The sequence below is a fragment of the Syngnathoides biaculeatus genome, chromosome 9 (assembly GCF_019802595.1).
Source record: "Syngnathoides biaculeatus isolate LvHL_M chromosome 9, ASM1980259v1, whole genome shotgun sequence".
Classification (NCBI taxonomy): Eukaryota; Metazoa; Chordata; class Actinopteri; order Syngnathiformes; family Syngnathidae; genus Syngnathoides; species Syngnathoides biaculeatus.
The window spans coordinates 32,137,830-32,155,808 of record NC_084648.1 but is presented as its reverse complement, the minus strand read 5'-3'; the positions used below and the strand labels follow the sequence as shown (position 1 = coordinate 32,155,808).

Genomic DNA, 17,979 nt, shown 5'->3' with positions numbered 1-17,979 from the left:
TGGGAGAGGAACAACAGATTTTCGGATTTTTCCGACGTCCCTTCTAACATGGAAGCTCTTTTCAAAAAAGAGAACATCTCACAGTCGAGTGAAGTGATCGGGGCAATATTACCCTATCATTTTGAACCATATTTAGATGATATGCAGATCACTTCCAAGAAACAACACACTCCCCAGAGTATGTACTATACAGTATGTAGCGTATTCAGCCGGGAGCTATGATAACACCGTAAACCGGCCCGGCCCAGCGTCGCGACGGGCCACCGTGGCAGTGCCGCGACAAGCCACCCCGGCTGAAGCCATGATTGGCGGACGCAGGCCGATGCGCACATCGACACATTTACCACCCCTGACTTACTTACGCAGATCTTTTGTTACGTTTTGAGAGGATTACGTCCCCCCCCCCCAACTTTTTTTTTTTTTTAGTAGCTCTATACACACCTTCCTGTCATTTGGAACTCACAAGGCTCTCGTCCTTTGTACCTGTGCAATCCATTTTTCATGACGGACCAGGTCTTTTGGAAAATTATAAAAAGTAAATCCACCCTCCCGAGTGTTCAAGCAATATCCAGCAATACAACGAGCTGGTATTTTGGCTAACACAAAGAACAAAGAGCTACATTCCCGCAGGTAAAACTGGTATAAACACATGAGGCCGCCTGAGTGTGTGTTCCTGCTGACAATGTCACTTCCTGCTTCTTCTCCAAAACAAATCCCTCGAGAGGATTTTCATGGCGGGAGTTACAAAAAGCCGTATGTTTCAAAATCATGTTGTGTGGTGAAAAAACACATGAGTCCATTCCGGCTGCCTTTTTTCCATCAAAAACATTAAAAATCATGCTTTTAATGTCAGTGGACCTTTAAGATACTGTTTTTGTTTGTTTTTTTGGGAGTAAGTACGTGATATTCCCGTCACTTGGCAGCTGCTCATCTGAGAATTGCCACAACAAAACCAACACCAGACAAAAAAAAAAGTTATCAACAAAGACAACACAGTGTCCATTATAGCTAAATCTAAGTGTTAACACTACAATCCCTGTTTTGCTATTTTGCTATTTTTCATATGTAAGCATCACCTTATGGCCTCCCTTATGACATGGCCTCCCAGTCAAATTCTAAAGATCAATGTGGCCCGTGGACCAAAAGTTTTGCCCAACCCTGTTCCAGAGTTCCATGTGTAACCTCTCTAACCCTTCATCACCCTTCTAATCATGGACACTTTGTGAGCTAGGCTTTTGATTTCAAGACACACTAAGAGGCATCTATTTTATTGAGAATAAAATTGGGAATAGAGGACAATGATCCAATGTTACCTCTCTTTTCCCCAGTGAAGGGCACAAGGTCTTCCCTGTCAGGATGTTCTTTGGCTTGTTTCTCCAGGTGGGCCAGCAGGTCGTCTCTCTGGAACGTTCCTGTCGGGGCTTTCTTGGTCTGGTCCTTTTGACGCATCCCCGCAGGCAACAGTGCATTCTAGTCAAAAATGGGAACGTATACGTCACTAAAACCATGAGTACCTTACATTGGGAAAAATTAATTTTTCAAGTTATGATGTTATACCATTAACTACTTATGTTACAGAAATTCTTTTTTGCTTGTAAACAAGTGGGTTCAGTCTCATTTAAATTTGAGGGGTTTAGCTAATGAAACTAAGGTGATTTTACACACTTACTATGTACTGTATGAGAAGGGTTGTTACATCTAAGGAATTTAAAAGATGATAAAGTGTTCTGGATCCTACAAACCCAATTCCAATGAAGTTGAGATGTTGTATTAAACATAAAAACAGAATAGAATGACTTGAAAACCATGTTCAACCAATATTGAATTAAATACACAACAGAGACAAGATATTTAATATCCAAACTGATAAACTTTATTTTTAATAAATAACCTACTGTACAACTCAATATTTTATGACTCTAACATGTTCCAAAAATGCTGGGACAGAGTCATGTTATGTCACCTTTTCTTTTAACAACATTCAATCAATGTTTGGGAACTGCAGACACTAATTGTTAAAGCTTTGTAGGTGGAATTATTTCCTATTCTCGCTCCATGTACATCTTACTTTGTTCAACAGTCCGGGGTCTCCGTTGTTGTATTTTATGCTTCATAATGAGGCACATATTTTCAATGGGAGACAGGTATGGAGTGCAGGCACAATTTTTACTCTGAAGCAAGGCTGTTGTAATATTTGCAGAATGTGCTTTGACGTTGTCTTGCTGAAATAAGCAGGGGCATCTATGAAAAAGACATTACTTATATGGCACCATATGTTTCTCCAAAATCTGATTATACATTTCAGGATTAATGGTGCCTTCACAGATGTGTAAGTTACCCATCCCGTTAGCACTGACACAGCCCCATACCATCATGGATGCTGGCTTTTGAACGTTAAAGAAAAAAATTGAAATGTGGACTCATTGGACCACAGACCTTTTTCTTTTCCACTTTGCATCACTTCATATTAGATGAGAAGCTGGTGGCGTTTCTGGGTATTGTTGATAAATGGCTTTTGCATAGTTGCATAGTTGAGTTTTAAACTGCGCTGCGCAGATGTAAAGCCAAACTCTATTTACTGACATTGGTTTTCTGTGGTGTTCCTGAGCTCAGGTGGTGGTACCGTTTCTACAATGATGTCGGTTTTTGTTGCAATGCTGCCTGAGGGATCGAAGCGTTTTCGGCCTTACTGGTGCTTACATGCAGTGATTTCTCCAGATTCATTGAAACGTTTGATAATATTATGGAATGCAGATGATGAAATCCCTAAATGTCTTGCAAGTGTATGTTGAGGAACATTATCCTTAACCTGTTCAGGTGAACCTCTTCCCATCTTTGCTTGTGAATAACTGAGCAATTTATACCCAGTTATGGCACTCACCTTTTATCTTGTCCTTGTAGTGCATTCAAATAAATAAAGGTTGAACATAATTAGCAAATTATTGTATTCTGTTTTTATTTATGTTTGACGCAACATCCCATTTTAATTGGAAATTGGTTTGTACTTCCCCAGACATGGTGAGCAGGGTGGCTTTGGACTTAATGCCACAGAGTCACCAGAGATGTATTGCAATCCAACACATGACTTGTATTTAAAAAAAAAAAAAATCTGCCCTCAAAGATTTGCCCATTTCAACTGACACTATATAAATAATTAATTTACAGGATCGATACTGTACATATATTTTCATGTTCCCTGTTTGAAGCTGTGTTACACTACATAGATCACAAAGAGGTGTTCCTTATATTTTATTGTCCTCAATTAAAGAGACGAAAATGCTGGGAATGTCACAGTAGCATTAACAATAATAAACTTTGAAATATGTCTCTTAGAGTGTTCAATCAAAAACATAATTTTCTTTGTGAAGTTTTTTTTTTTTAAATACACATTCGGACCTTGATAAAAAGAAACCCCAATATAATGGACACCTAGATAAAATTGACCGTGTCCAAAACTGTCCAAAAATAGATTTCCATTTGTCACTTTAGATACTCTTGACAAAGTCCGTCAGTTCCAGACCGCACTGTTCTTTACTGTCGCTTTGGCGCAATGTAGTCAGAGAATAGGATTGAAGTATTTCCAGGTCATAGATATGCAACATGACTACATCCAATTCATAAAGATGTGTCTCCCGTGGTGGCCCTGTTAAATGTGGGATTTTGATGTGGCGATCATGTCATGATGGTTCCATGCATTGTCTATTGTCCATGGAGCTGTGGCAGAGAGGGAGCAGCATGGCTCTGAGGAATATAAAACACAAGTCTTTGGAGTCTGGAACTTGCTATTTCTGTAATGTACTGAGTTTTTTGTGAAAGCTGTTTGCCTTTGGCAAAGGATTTGGAACTAAAAAGCATACTAATTCCTTGTAATTTATGAAAGTGACTCACATATGATTAGTGCTGTATGTCAACAATATCACCATCACCAAGCATGCAGGTGTGGAAAGTTTGGACAAGATGTGAAACATTTTCAAGTTTTTTTCCATTTATTTTCGAGTTTTTATTTTAAGTTAATACTTTACTGAGTGTTTTAGTCCATGAAAAAATACAAACCAAAAATTTCAATTCAAAGTAACGAACAAGCTCCGAGTAAATTGGATTCACTTGGCGTATCTAATGTTGTCTCTAGTGATTTTATTCTGTGTACTCGTGCATAAAAGTGAGTCGAGAAATTTCCCACAGCTTTGCTGCTCCCCATGTTATTTTTAACCTAAAGGCACATTCAAAATCAAGCTCTGACGAGCTCTACTTATAGCTTCATATCTTATCTTTGCTCTCAACGCTCTACTCATAAGTCATACAAGTCTTTTTAATCTGCCTTCAGCTTTCCACTGTACTTACCAAAAGAACAAATAATGTACAAATTCTCTATCAGTTTATTGCTTTGGGGGGGTCACAAATACTCTTACAACACGCAACAAAATAAGGGAAGCTAAGGCGTAGATCACACCGTCATAGCCAGGCTTCTCATATAACAGTTACATCACAAACAACATGTCTCTTACATTCAACTCCGCTGTGTTATTTTTAACAGTGAGAGGCTCACGTCGTCCTTTTTTTGTCTGACTACGTCTTCCCTCTCTTTCATTTCAGTCACGGCACCTGAGTACCTCATCTGGTAAGCATTCACACAGCAGCCACTGGGTTTAGTGGGATCCACTTCCCATCACAGAAGACACCAAAACATGATAACAACTCTTGTCCAAGGCTCAGATGCTGGCCACAGAAATTCCCACAGACACACTCCAATACCTTGTAAGTCTTCCAGAAAAATGGAAGCTGTTGCGTTATGACAGTCTCTAGATTTTCTTCTATTTTAGGTTCCTTCCGTATAAGTTAGTGCACCAGTGCGTATATGTACACTTTATAATATGAGGCACGTATACTGCATTAATTGTCATAGACAGCAACTAGTGTGCTCTGTTGAATGTCCCAAAGTTGTAGATTTTAGCTGCAACTGTTCAAGACAGCATAATGTGAGTGTAAGAATATTTTCATGCCCTTTTGTTTTCATGTTATTCGGTGAGTACTGATTCCTTGTTGATAATCGCAGAGTGCTTATCCCTGATTGATGGCCCTGGCTGATTGCCGATTGAATTAAGGGAACACCACCTGCTGCACTCATTCATCACTCCTGAGTCAATAAAGGACTCTTTGCCTTTAGTTCAGGCTGGATGGAGTCCTTAGACCCCTTGTTGTTATTATACCGCTGACTTTGGGTTGGACTGCAGACTCGTTAACAATATTCAAAATGTCTTTGTGTAACATGTACCAACAGATGGGATTTTTATAATTAATGTTTTCTCTTTCCGTATATTGAGGGACAGCTGAAGCTCTATTTGACAAACTAATACTGGTGGGGGCTTGTCCGTTACAGTGAAGCAAATTTTGTTTTGTAGCCATATGGATTCAAAAGTTTTGTTTTGCACTTGTACAAAATGCCTAGTAAAAAGTTACTGTGAATAAATATGAAAAAGATTGAAATGTTTGAAAACTTTTGATTTTTTTTTTCCTTACCATTCAGAGGTGCTTGTTGTCATAGTGACAAGCAGCAGGTTGAGGCAAGACTTTGTCATGAGCCATGAGGAAGTAGTGTGCTTCCGAATTCCAATCCATTGTCATAGATGAACAACTTGACAAGTGTACCAGACAAATAGAGACTCGTGTGTCATATTCCTCTATAACACTGTCACCATGTGGGTTCTCTCTGTGGATCTCTTTATGTGACAATAGATTGAACTTCTGACATCATGGCTGCCAGGTCAATAAAATACCTAGAAATGTTGGCACTTTCAACATGTCCACCATATGTCAATACATTGCCATTAATATAATGTTTACACATTCAGCATGACCGCCTCGTCAACAGAGGCACCTCTGTTTGGTGGATATAGTCATATTGTGTATCTGTGACCTGTAAATATGTGTGTCCCAATCGTTGCCTATACAGTAGAACCTCAATAAAATGGACCCCAAGATAGTGGATATGGGATAAGACAGACCATTGGAAGCGTACAATGTGTCCACAAATAGTTCCCTTTTTAAACTTCTGTTCCCATTAGTTACAGAGTCGTCCGTTTTTGTTTACATGCACTATAGTGCAATGCAGTCAGAGAATTTGCCTCACTTATTTCCGGGTCATAGATACTGTATACAATAAAACTAGACATGTCTATGTGATGGCCATGTTGAACATGGGGCATTGACGTGGCAGCCACATGACCATGTTGTAGATTGTGATTGTGCTGTAGAGCGTAGTGCAAGGAGAGACAGAGAGAGAGAGAGAGAGAGAGAGAGAGAGAGAGAGAGAGAGAGAGAGAGAGAGAGAGAGAGAGAGAGAGAGAGAGAGAGAGAGAGAACTCTGAGGAACACAAGCCATTAGAGTATGGATCATGCTATTTTTGCTAGAGTACATTTTTTTGTGTCAAGTCGCACACCTTAGGCAACAGATTTGGAACTTGGAAGCACACTAATTCCAGTAACTCACCTGTGATGAGTACTTTATCCAAACAATGTCACCATGATGAAGCACACCAGTGTGGTAAGTTTGGATAATATCTGAAACTTTTTTTTAAGATTTATTTAAAATAACTTTATACCCTGCGACTGGCTGCCGACCAGTTCAAGGTGTACCCCACCACTTGCCCGAAGATAGCTGAGAAATCGAGGATTCAACATATATTGTGGTGCTCTGCCCTTGTTCCCAGTATTAAGGGCATTTCTGGGGCATACCTCGGCCACTGGTGTATTTATTGTCTTTTGGTCAAAAGACAAACTTAATGTGCACTCTTGTTGCTGTAGAAATCAGATCACTTTGTTTTTGTATGTTACGACAGTCTTTAATCTCATCTTCAAGTGTGATTTTAATATTCGTCACATTCTAAAGAGTTACCACAGCAATCTCATTTGATTTTTTTTTTTTGTTTTTGTTTGGGGTGACTATACAAATAGTCAAAACAAATAGATGAAGATGCAACTGTGAGGATACTATCTATATAATTATTAAATTATATATTGGCCCTCAGAATTGTTTCCAACTTTAAAAAGAGTTGCCCAGGTCTTCCAGGAACAGGCGTAAGCAGCCATGTTCGTGTTTTTCAGACCAAAAGGGCGCTTTATTGTTCTGTAATTGGTTACCCTCGTAAACAGGCACACCAAGTTACGCAAGCACGCCCACTCTCCATGTTTGAGTCACAGGGTCCTGCTCCAAGGGCACGAGTTTCTGTGACGCATGTACACAGACATATGCGGCATTAACATAACGAAGGATAGCGTTACGAGCAGTCATCCTTCTCTTGCCCCCTTTTGGCATTCAGGAGACAAGCACTGAGGCTCTGACATCCAGAGAGCTCATGCCATGTGCTGCAATAAGCCAGGCAAAGACTGCAACTTGGATGGGTGTACACTCACTGTTCAACTTGACCTGCGTGCAAAAAGGATGTGATGTTTTCCCATATGCGTCACAGACTGAAATATGAGTATGAATGAAAAAAAGAAATATAAATCGGACAGCTCAGTTGTTCTAATTACAGCCACGTCAACACAAAACCTCTGCCGATACTGCATACCAAAGCCATTGTGCAAGATGTTCTAGAAGACACCTCCAAAGTGAGTATTTGTGGGGTTCATGTTGTACACAGATCATACAAGAAGTCAGCAATGCTTGTGGGGATGGGGTGGCTATGGGCAGAGAGTCACCAAAACCCAAATAGAAAAAGGGGTGATGATTCTTCATTATGGTTGGGAGGAGGGGAGGGGGGGCAGTGCCCAACCAGATGCTGCTTGCTTTTCTGTTTTTTTGTCTTTTAAAACATATTTGGGATTAACTTGGCACAAGTGATGTGGATGAAGGAAATTGTTTCAGATAAAAGTCAAATATGTCAAACACTGCAGTAACTCTGTTATACATGAGAGTTAACCCTGCTATCTCACATGTCATAGTTGGCAGACTCAGTAAATGGTGGATTTCCTTTTTATGGGTTTATTCAGCACACAGCCATGTCTCGATTTGGAATTCTGTGCTTTCAGTGCAGTACCACGGTGTGCCTCCACATGCTGAGCATCTCTGAGGTCTACTGGAAGAGATGCAGCTAGTACGGAATTCAGTACAAGAGGAGAACACCCTTTCAGTTACTATGCTATTTTGCACATCAAAATACCTTGGTACGGTACTGCTATTGGTACATGGTGCAACTCTTTTTTTTTTTTTTGTAATATCGTCTCTCTATTGCAGCTTTTCAGCTATTGGTGGTGGGTCTGGAACATATCCTCTGTGGAAAAACAAGGGTTCACTGTACTTGAACTTTTTTCATTTTATTACAACTCGTGTTTATGGGGGATCAAGGGCTGCAGTATTGCCTCAGTAGTTCCAGAGTACACCACAAAGAACAGCTCAATAACAACATAACTAATGGGCCTGCGGACCGCACGTGACAACATCTTAAACACTACGAGCCGTCATAATAACAGAGCTGTAGGTGATGCTAATATTTTAAAGTCCGCGTGCTTTCAAGTACCAGGCCTGCACGACTCCATAATTCTGTGGTGACACGAGCAGCACACTGGCAGAAAGTAAACTTACATCAGGGTCCAGCTCCACCAGTTCATCCTCCAACCGCTGCAGCTCTTCCTCTGAGAGCTTCATGAGCAGCTCGTCCTCGTCGATGTCCCTGTATTTCTCCATCTCCTTCCTCAACACCGACATGATGCCACACACCTGCAAAAACAACGGCAGTGTCACAATGACATTTTCCCAGGCCATTTTTTAAACTCTCGGACATTTCTGTCCGGACGTTTGGTTTCTTTTTTCCCAGTGTATCTTCTATCTTTAGTACAGAGAAGTAATTCCTTCAATTGCAAATTTATTGCGACAATTAGAGTGTGCCTGATGAGTTGGTAGGGCACTTGCAATTTTGCCATCTTGCTTGCCACACATCACTCGCTTGACAAATTCTGCCGAACAACAATTGACAAACGGGACAGGAAAATTAATATTACTGCTGTTGATCTACATTTCTGTGTCTGATGCTTGGACAGAGGATGGACTGGCAGACAGACAGCTCTGCCTACTCTACACCTCCCCTTGCTTCCTTGGCACCACAATTGCAGAAAAATGAAACTTTTGAATTGGATAGGACTGAGCATTGGTGAAAAAAAAGTCCAAAGTTTAGTACAGTGCAGTATTGTGATTTATAATGTAAAAGAAGCACTAAGCAAAGGGAGAAAGAGAGAGGGTGTGTGTGTGGGGGGGGGGGGATGCGGCTGTCATATTACCTGAGTAAAGGCTTCTGAATGAGAAATATTATATGCCAGATGAGCAACTGGGGGAACCTCACATCCGTTGTAAAGGCCGAACTATGACAGCTGTGAATGGAAACAAAGCAGTTCAAATAAATGTGCGCTTTGTTCATTGCTACTTAGCACAATGCAGAATGTAAAATGATAGTTACCTTAGTTACCAGCAGCTCAAGACTGTATCAACCTGCACAGAAGTAGAGTGAATATAGAGTTAAGGATTAAAAATCAAAGTAAGATATATCCATCCATCCATTTTCGTAGCTGCTTATCTTCACGAGTGGTGCAGGAGTGCTGGAGCCTATCTTAGCTGTCAACGGGCAGGAGGACCCTGACTGGTTGCCAGCCAATCGCAGGCCAAATGGAGACAGACAACAGTCGCACTCACAATCACACCTCGTGGCAATTTAGAGTGTCCATTTAATGTTTCATGTTTTTGGGATGTGGGAAGAAATTGGAGTGCCTGGAGAAAATTCACGCAGGCACGGCCAGAACATGCAAACTCCACACAGGCGGGGCTGGGATCGAACTTGGGACCTCAGCTGCTATATATATATATATATATATATATATATATATATATATATATATATATATATATATTTTTTTTTTTATGTTCAGATGTTGGGTATTCATCAAATTATTTCTCTTCGTCTCCATTCAAACCGTTTCAAAGCTAACATTAATAAGCTGATAATGTACGTGACATGTGTCACAATAGTAATTTTAAGTTTTTTCATCAGTGGAAGCACCTAACTGTATAAATTGTGTCTTATTATTATTACTTTATAATTATTAGAATTACAAGAAATATTGTTGAATTGTGAGGAAAGGTTTAACAAAAGGAACACCTTGCGATTAAAATTGAGAGGTGGTGTGTTTTTAATGACCTACCTCTTCTCACTCCATCTTCTTTTTTAATTTCTTCTCACACATCAAATTTAGTTGGAAACCTAACAGCGGTAAACATCCATCCATCCACTTTCTTTGCCGCTTATCCTCACGAGGGGCACGGGGAGTGCTGGAGCCTATGCCAGCCGTCAACGGGCAGGAGGCGGGGTACACCCTGAACTGGTTGCCAGCCAATCGCAGGGCACATAGAGACAAACAGCCTTAGCACTCACAATCACACCAAGGGGCAATTTAGAGTGTGAAATTAATGTTGGATGTTTTGGGGTGTGGGAGGAAACCGGAGTACCCGGAGAAAGCCCACGCAGGCACGGAGAGAACAACAGAAACTCCACACATGCGGGGCCAGGATTAAACCCAGGACCTCAGAACTTTGAGGCCAACGCCTTACCAACTGCCTCACCGTGCTGCCGCAGTAAACAACACGCAGTTCTCCCCAAACAAGTAAAAATAAGTCAAATATATCTGTGTGTATTTCCAAAGGTATTTTTTTTCTTTTCTTCTCAGGATCACTTGCTGTGGTTTTCAAGTTTCTGACAAACAATGTTGCGGTAACAACTCCCTAGATAAGAGGAGTACAAATAACTTCAATCAAGTTAATAAGTCAATATACAGTAATCCCTCTCTAGTTCACGGATCACTTATCACGGATTCAGTGCATCGTGGATTTCTGGATCACCCCCTCCCAAGAAAACAAAAAGCCAGTGACATGGATCAATGAAGCCAAAAATAAATACATGAAATTATATTTAAAAAAAAACGGCATCATACATTAATATAGCACTGTAGCGGGAAGGCGCATTGATAGGGTATATTGCGGCATCCCCAGCAAGACGAAAAAGACCTTCGAAGCAAAAAAAAAAAAAAAAACCCCATATACCTCTACTTTGCGACTTTTCACTTTTCGCAGGTGGGTCTGGTACCAATTAACCACGAAAAACAAGGGATTACTGTATAATGCCCCATTGCATGAAATTAAATTGGGCTAAACAAACAAACAAACTGTGTTCGATAACACTGCATGGAATATTTTCGATTTGATAATGAACATAGATCATGCAGAAAAGTGGGGGGGTTTGTTTTGCTTTGCCTAAGCACCCACCCTGACGAGACAAGGTTTCAAAAGCAAATACGGAGAAGTACCCTGAAATCCAAATAACGCCGTGCAAGAAGCTGAGCTGCTCTGAAGATAGCAAACAGACCTGGGACTGCTTTTATTGTGGCTTTCCCAAAGCTTCTGCTTTGTTACGGTGACACTGAGCGAGCAGAACATGGGCTAGAGCGCAAACTGCATGATTATTGACAGTGATTGCTAAAATATCAATAATATTGATTTATAATAAATCAAGAACACAGGTGAAATGATGCAGTTTCTGAAAGTACAGTAGTGTGCATTTAAGAAAATAAAACCAATGTTTATCAAACACAAAACATTGGGCTGTAAAGCTCGCTTAAGAGCTGCCAAAAAAGTCTTGACAGCTCATAATTCAATGAATAAAAACAGAGCAGACAGCAAGACTTGTTGTTAAACTCTTCAGCACACTCATCCTGCTCAGTGTTCTGAGACAGTCGCAGTACATGACGTCAGCGCCGTTAAACACATCACCTTCACACACAATTTACTGGATGTGTGAGTGGATGAGGGACATGTTATTACTGCAGCTTTGAAGTAAACATTGGAGTTTTGAGCAGTTCATTGTCGCAATCAAACCTCGCTAAATATGCTCATTCCATAGCTAATATTTAAAGAACAAATACAGTATGTTGTAAGTAACTGGCACATTTCACATCAAAATGTACTTCTTACTCATCTCAAAGAACCTGAATTGCAGCATCAAATGTCAGTAAGGAAATTTATCATATTTGTCGCAGTAAAGTACCACAAACTGATATGATCAATTACTTTCTCATTTTGATGTAACTCATCGACTTAATTCTATATTTTACAGCAGTTAACTTCTTGTTGCACTTGCATGAAGATTGTTTTAAAAAATGACAACACTTTGCTTTATTGTAGTGAGAGATAATCTTATTTTCAATGAAAAGTTGGCAATAAGTTCCTTTAACTGCAATAAAGTATTTGCAAATCCACTGATGGATCAAAAGTGAGCTGAAAAGTGTAACCTTGAATTTTGCAAAGGTCATACATCTCCAGTATGCTGTGCAGGCTACTAAATGTAGGTCACACTCCAACTGGTGGCCAACATGCCACCAGATAACTGTTGCATTTCACAGTACTTGTTAGCTGTTCCTAATTACGCAAGGCGTTTGTACTGATCTACTTTTTATACATAACTTCTACATAGTATTGAAACTCTAAAGTCAGAAGAACTCTTGTATGTTTTTTTATGTGCATTGACCTGGTCGGAAGATCGATCCACTGAGACACAATGAGAATTGCTGCAGTCTGACAATATCATTTAAGATTATTCATCAAAACAGATCATATGGGGGAGGGGGGGGGGGCATCTTTAAGAAGGGATGATAATCACATCCTTTCCATCCAAAACCATAGACTACATTGCCAAAATATTATCTTGTACAGTTAGTCTCTTTTAGTACTTTCCTCATGTTAGGTCCTCAACTATGAATCTAGCATGTAGTATTTACGTACCTCCGCCAGCGCTATTTATAGCCGGACGGTCCAGCCGGGTGACAGCAGCGCCGAATACTTTGACCAGATATGGTTTCCTCAGAGCGGCGTGCCCAAGCGTCGCAGGCTGCCGCTCGGCTTTTACACGGAGCGGGTATCGAACACAAGCCCGCTCCACGCGAGAGCGTCCATGCCCCCGCGGAACAACAACACCGGGAATTGGTGCAGAATGCAGCGAAGTGACGAAGTTGCCACCCCCTGTCGCCAAGTTCCCGTTGGCGCTTTGAGGAGGCTCAAAGTCATCTCCCGCAAAGGGCAAAGCGGAGAGGACCTCCTCCCACAATAAGCCACCCCCACTCAATTTGGGATACTACTGGAACAGTCCCCCAACCATCCCCCTCCCACTGGGCCCACGCAGGCTGTACTGTCACTCAATTAGTCGAGTCAATAATTACGCCGCGTCCCCGCTTTACGATGAAGTACCGCTCCAACCCAATATACAAGTCAGAACCATTGCACTCGTGTAGAAGTTGTATTAGTGACGTTTTACTTCAAGTCGTGGTGCAAAAGTCCCTCATTGATCCAAAGAAACAGACCCTGATGAGGATAAGCGGTGTACAGAACAGACAATTGAAGTCACTCCTTGGATAGGAAATTGTGGAAACGTTTTTTTTTTTTTTTTTTTTAAGTGCAATATTGAGACATTTCCTTCTTTTGTAGGAAGGACACATTTGGTGTCTATGTGTGTAAGTCAATGAATCAAATCACAAGAGTATTCCCTTTCCCATGACAACTGAGTGTAAAATATGTCCGTTAATTAATTTGTTGTTGTTGCCCACTGCCACAGAATTGTTCATGTTTATGTTTGAGAGGGAATGGGGTGGGGGTATGGGGGGGCAACGCCAATGAGGTCTCACTCTTGCACTATTTTTACTGCCCATTGAACACAGAGATAGTGCATTTCCAACAGCAATAAGCGAGGTTTGGAATTTTACTTTCTTGGCCCAAGCCGGCTCATCTTTTCCTGTTGGCCCTGGGTGCTTCTTTACTGTTGCCGGGGTCACAGCAGTTTTTGTCTGTCAACATCTCCCCATTGCTTCAGTGATGTAGTTAAGTAGGGCTGAGGTACCTTCCCATCGACTTTTCATGGGAGGTGTCACAAGCTCCTTTCAGAGCTCTGTGAGGAAGTGCTGTCATCCATCGTTGATGCCCGTGTAAAACGAGTCCATCCAATCCTCCACAGCGGCGACATTAGTTTATGCGCCAAACCACCGTGGGCTCCTTGGCGTCTGGCATTTGAAGGTGTGCTTCCCAATCATCTGTCATCAAAAGTATCTACTCATCCTTTGGTCTGGTTTTCGTAGACTACCGCTTCTGGTTTTTTTTTTTTTTTTTTTGGGTGGGGGTGGCAATAGGCCACTTTTAAGTCTTGGCCCATTGCCATCATTCTGACCATAATCAAAGCTATAGCGTCCATAATAGTTCTTCAGCTACTACAGTATACCACACTCACCAATTGCTTCATTTGTACTTATCCATCCATCAATACATCCATTTTCTTAGCCGCTTATCCTCACAAGGGTTGCAGGGAGTGCTGGAGCCTATCCCAGCTGTCAACAGTCAGGAGGCGGGGTGCTCCCTGAACTGGTTGCCAGCCAATCGCAGTGCACATAGAGACAGACAGTCACACTCACGATCACACCTCAGGGCAATTTTGAGTGTCCAATTAATATTGCATGTTTTGGGGATGTGGGAGGAAACCGGAGTGCCCGGAGGAAACCCACGCAGCCATGGGGAGAATATGCAAACCCCTCACAGAGAGGGCTGGGATTGAACTTGGGTCCTCAGAACTGTGAGGCCAATGCTTTCCAGCTGCTCCACTGTGCCGCCTACTCCTTATCATCTTACAAATTATTTTAATGTGGCTCCATTAACACTCTTGACAGCACACAGCCATTATGACAGATATGGGGAAACCCTGGCTTGCGGGCCACATCCGGCCCGCCGAAGATTGGTAGAGAATTAAGATAAGACGTGAATGATTGCGTTCATTCTATTTTCACTTGTAATGACAGGCATTCAACACTTGGTGGCACAGTCGGTGCGGTGTCTTGATTTAGCGGAGTGCAAGCAATTTCCTGTTATCGGCCTTTTTCTACTGGTCAGATCTGAACCCATCTACAACGTTCAAGACAAGAAAAGTCGACAGTGAGTGCCGGGTGTTTAAGAAAGAATGGACACCTAAATACTGAAGTCCGGTCCAAGGGAGTATGTCTTATTTGCCAAGAAATCGTTGCGGTTTTGAAAATAATACATCAGCCGTCACCTTTGTACACAAGGCAATGAACATCTTTTCAATGACGTCACCAGCCTTAGACCAATCGGATAAATTCACGATAGAAAAAAAACTTCATGCTTCACCTATCACCCGTGTTCTCTGACCTCTATGACCTCACAAGGTGGCGTAATCGGAAACCTGTCCACTACACCAGCAACCTGTCATCACAAGAACCCACGGCTACCGATGACAGCTGGGGAGCGAGTTTGCAGGCTCAGCAAAACACCTTTATTCGAGCAACCTCCATCCAAGAAGCAAGCACGAAGACAAAAGCCATCAAGCCTGTTTCTTAAAGAATGCATGATGGAGACAGCAAGCATTTTGTCCCGAGACCAAGAACAAATTTGAAATTATGAGTTTATCACGCAGGTCAGTGACTCGCCGTATTGGAGTAATTGACGAACACTTAACTGGCAAGTTAAACAAGAAAGCGGAGTCATTTACATTGTATTCATTGGCACTGGACAAAAGCAATGATATCAACTTTTAATTTTTATCAGAGGCGTTTTGGATTTGGAATCTCTGAAAGGAAAAATATATAGGATGTATTGAACAGCGTGTCAGCGGTCATACAGAAGTACAATTTACCCTGGAGAATGCTCGCTAACGTTACCACTGATGGATCATCAAATCTTACAGGAAAAAACGTTGGGATGCTCAAGAGAATTCAGGACAGGGTGAAAGAGGACAAACCTGAGCAGGTGGTGATTTTTTTTCTATACTCCATAATTCATGAGGAAGCACAGTCTAAATACGTGTTGCAGCTTGACCACGTAGTTAAACCAGTTGTGAAACTTGTTAACTTCTTTCGAGCGAGGGAACTTCACCGTTGTCAGTTTGTTCATTTTCTTTAAAAAAGTGATGGTGACCACGCGGACTTACTTTTACCATTCCAAGTTTAGGGAAAGTATGTCAACGCGTGTGGGAGCTCAAACATTTCATTTTTCGAGCTACTTGAGAATACTGACAATTGTTCTGAACCAAATGACACAGAGGGCTTTTGTGATTTAACTTTTGCTGTGGTCATACTGACACAAATGAGCAAGCTACTGTGAAGAAAATAAGTATTTGAACATACTGCTATATTGCAAGTTCTACCACTTAGAAATCATGGAGAGGTCTGAAAATTTCATCATAGGTGCATGTCCACTGTGAAAGAGATAAATCCAGAAATCACAATGTATGATTTTTTTTTTAACGATTTATTTGCCACAGAGTTTCAACTCCCTCCAAAGATTTTCTATTGAGTGTAGGTCTGGAGACTGGCTAGGCCACACCAGAACCTCGAGCCACTCCTTGGTTTTCCTGGCTGTGTGACCCATCTTCAGTGCTCTGATGGAGGGAAAGAGGTTGCCCCCCAAAATCTCCCAATACATGGCCGTGGTAATCCTCTCCTTAATACAGTGCAGTCGTCCTGTCCCATGTGCAAAAAAACACCCCCAAAGCATGATGCTACCACCCCCTTGCTTCACTGTAGGGATGGTGTTCTCGGGATGGAACTCATCATTCGTCTTCCTCCGAACACGGTTAGTGGAATTATGACCAAAAAGTTGCATTTTGCTCTCGTCTGACCACAAAATCTTCTCCCATGACTCCTCTGTATCATCCAAATGGTCATTGGCAAACTTAAGACGGACCTTGATATGTGCTGGTTTAACCCAGAGTAACCTTCTGTGCCATGCATAATTTCAAACCATGACATCTTAGTGTATTACCAACAGCCACTTTGGAAACGGTGGTCCCAGCTGTTTTCAGGTCATTGATCAAGTCCTGTCGTGTAGTCCTGGGCTGATCCCTCACCTTCTAAGGATTATTGAGACCCCACGAGGTGATATCTTGCATGAGGCTCCACTCCGATTGAGATTGACCGTCTTGTTTAGCTTCTTCCATTTTCTAATGATTGCTCCAACAGTTGACCTTTTTCCACCAAGGTGCTCGGCAATTTCTCCGTAGCCCTATAAAGCCGTGTGGAGCTGTGCAATTTTGTCTCTGGTGTCTCGGGACAGCTCTTTGGTCTTGGCCATGTTACAAGTTTGAGTCTTACTGATTTATACGGGGTGGACAGATTTCTTTATGCAGCTAACGACCTCACACAGGTGCATCTGATTCAGGATAATACATGGAGTGGAGGTGGACCTTTAAAGGCGGACTAACAGGTCTTTGAGGGTCAGAATTCTAGCTGATAGACAGGTTTTCAAATACTTATTTGCAGCTGTATCCAAACATGGATGGCAACCTGTTCAGGGTATTTCCTGCCTCATGCCCAGAGATAGCCGGCATAGGCTTCTGCACTCCCGCGACCCTTGTAAGGATGAGCGGCTCTGTAAAAATATGTATCCTAATAAAAATAACTCCATTCTAAATGCCCATGTCTACTATTAAAAGTCTGTGTTAGTACTGATTGCTGCAGCAAAATTCAAGGACGAGAGAAATTATTACTGTCCCCATTGTGGCCAACTTGCATTGGAGACCGGTCTACTTGAAATGTGATTTTCATGTCCTGTTCCTTACTCAAAAAATATTACACAGGTTAGTACCAGTTTAGCTCACAGACTTCATTGCACCACATATTCTATCTTGAAACCTGCATTTGCATAATGCAGGTCTTTTTGATATTCTGAGAGCCAAAAAGAAGCCCACATTCTCTTGAGCTTTTTTTTTTTTTTTTTTTTTAATTGGGGTTCCAGTACTTTGGAACCCTTTACTTTCAGATATTAAAGATGCTTCCTCGGTAGAAATGTTTAAATCCCGATTTGTAATGTATATCTAGTTTTTGGCATTGAGGTAATGTACATGCAAGGCCTATTTTACTGCCATTTGTCCAATCTCCTCTTGCCCCATCTAC

At 41.5% G+C, this 17,979-nt stretch overlaps 1 protein-coding gene across 2 annotated transcripts in view; it reads right to left on the bottom strand.

Annotated features, from left to right (window-relative positions):
• Positions 1 to 13,121, bottom strand: part of tmod1 (tropomodulin 1) — a 30,897-nt gene extending 17,776 nt beyond the window's left edge. For both annotated transcript variants that reach the window (XM_061830740.1, XM_061830739.1), the window contains exons 1-5: positions 12,818 to 13,121; positions 9,450 to 9,481; positions 9,274 to 9,363; positions 8,582 to 8,716; positions 1,314 to 1,470 (exon numbers count right to left, since the gene is read on the bottom strand). In XM_061830740.1, the coding sequence (XP_061686724.1) occupies positions 1,314 to 1,470; positions 8,582 to 8,704 (280 nt within the window). In that variant the 5' untranslated portion in view covers positions 8,705 to 8,716; positions 9,274 to 9,363; positions 9,450 to 9,481; positions 12,818 to 13,121. The remainder of the gene's footprint in view (positions 1 to 1,313; positions 1,471 to 8,581; positions 8,717 to 9,273; positions 9,364 to 9,449; positions 9,482 to 12,817) is intronic.
• Positions 13,122 to 17,979: the final 4,858 nt, after the last annotated feature.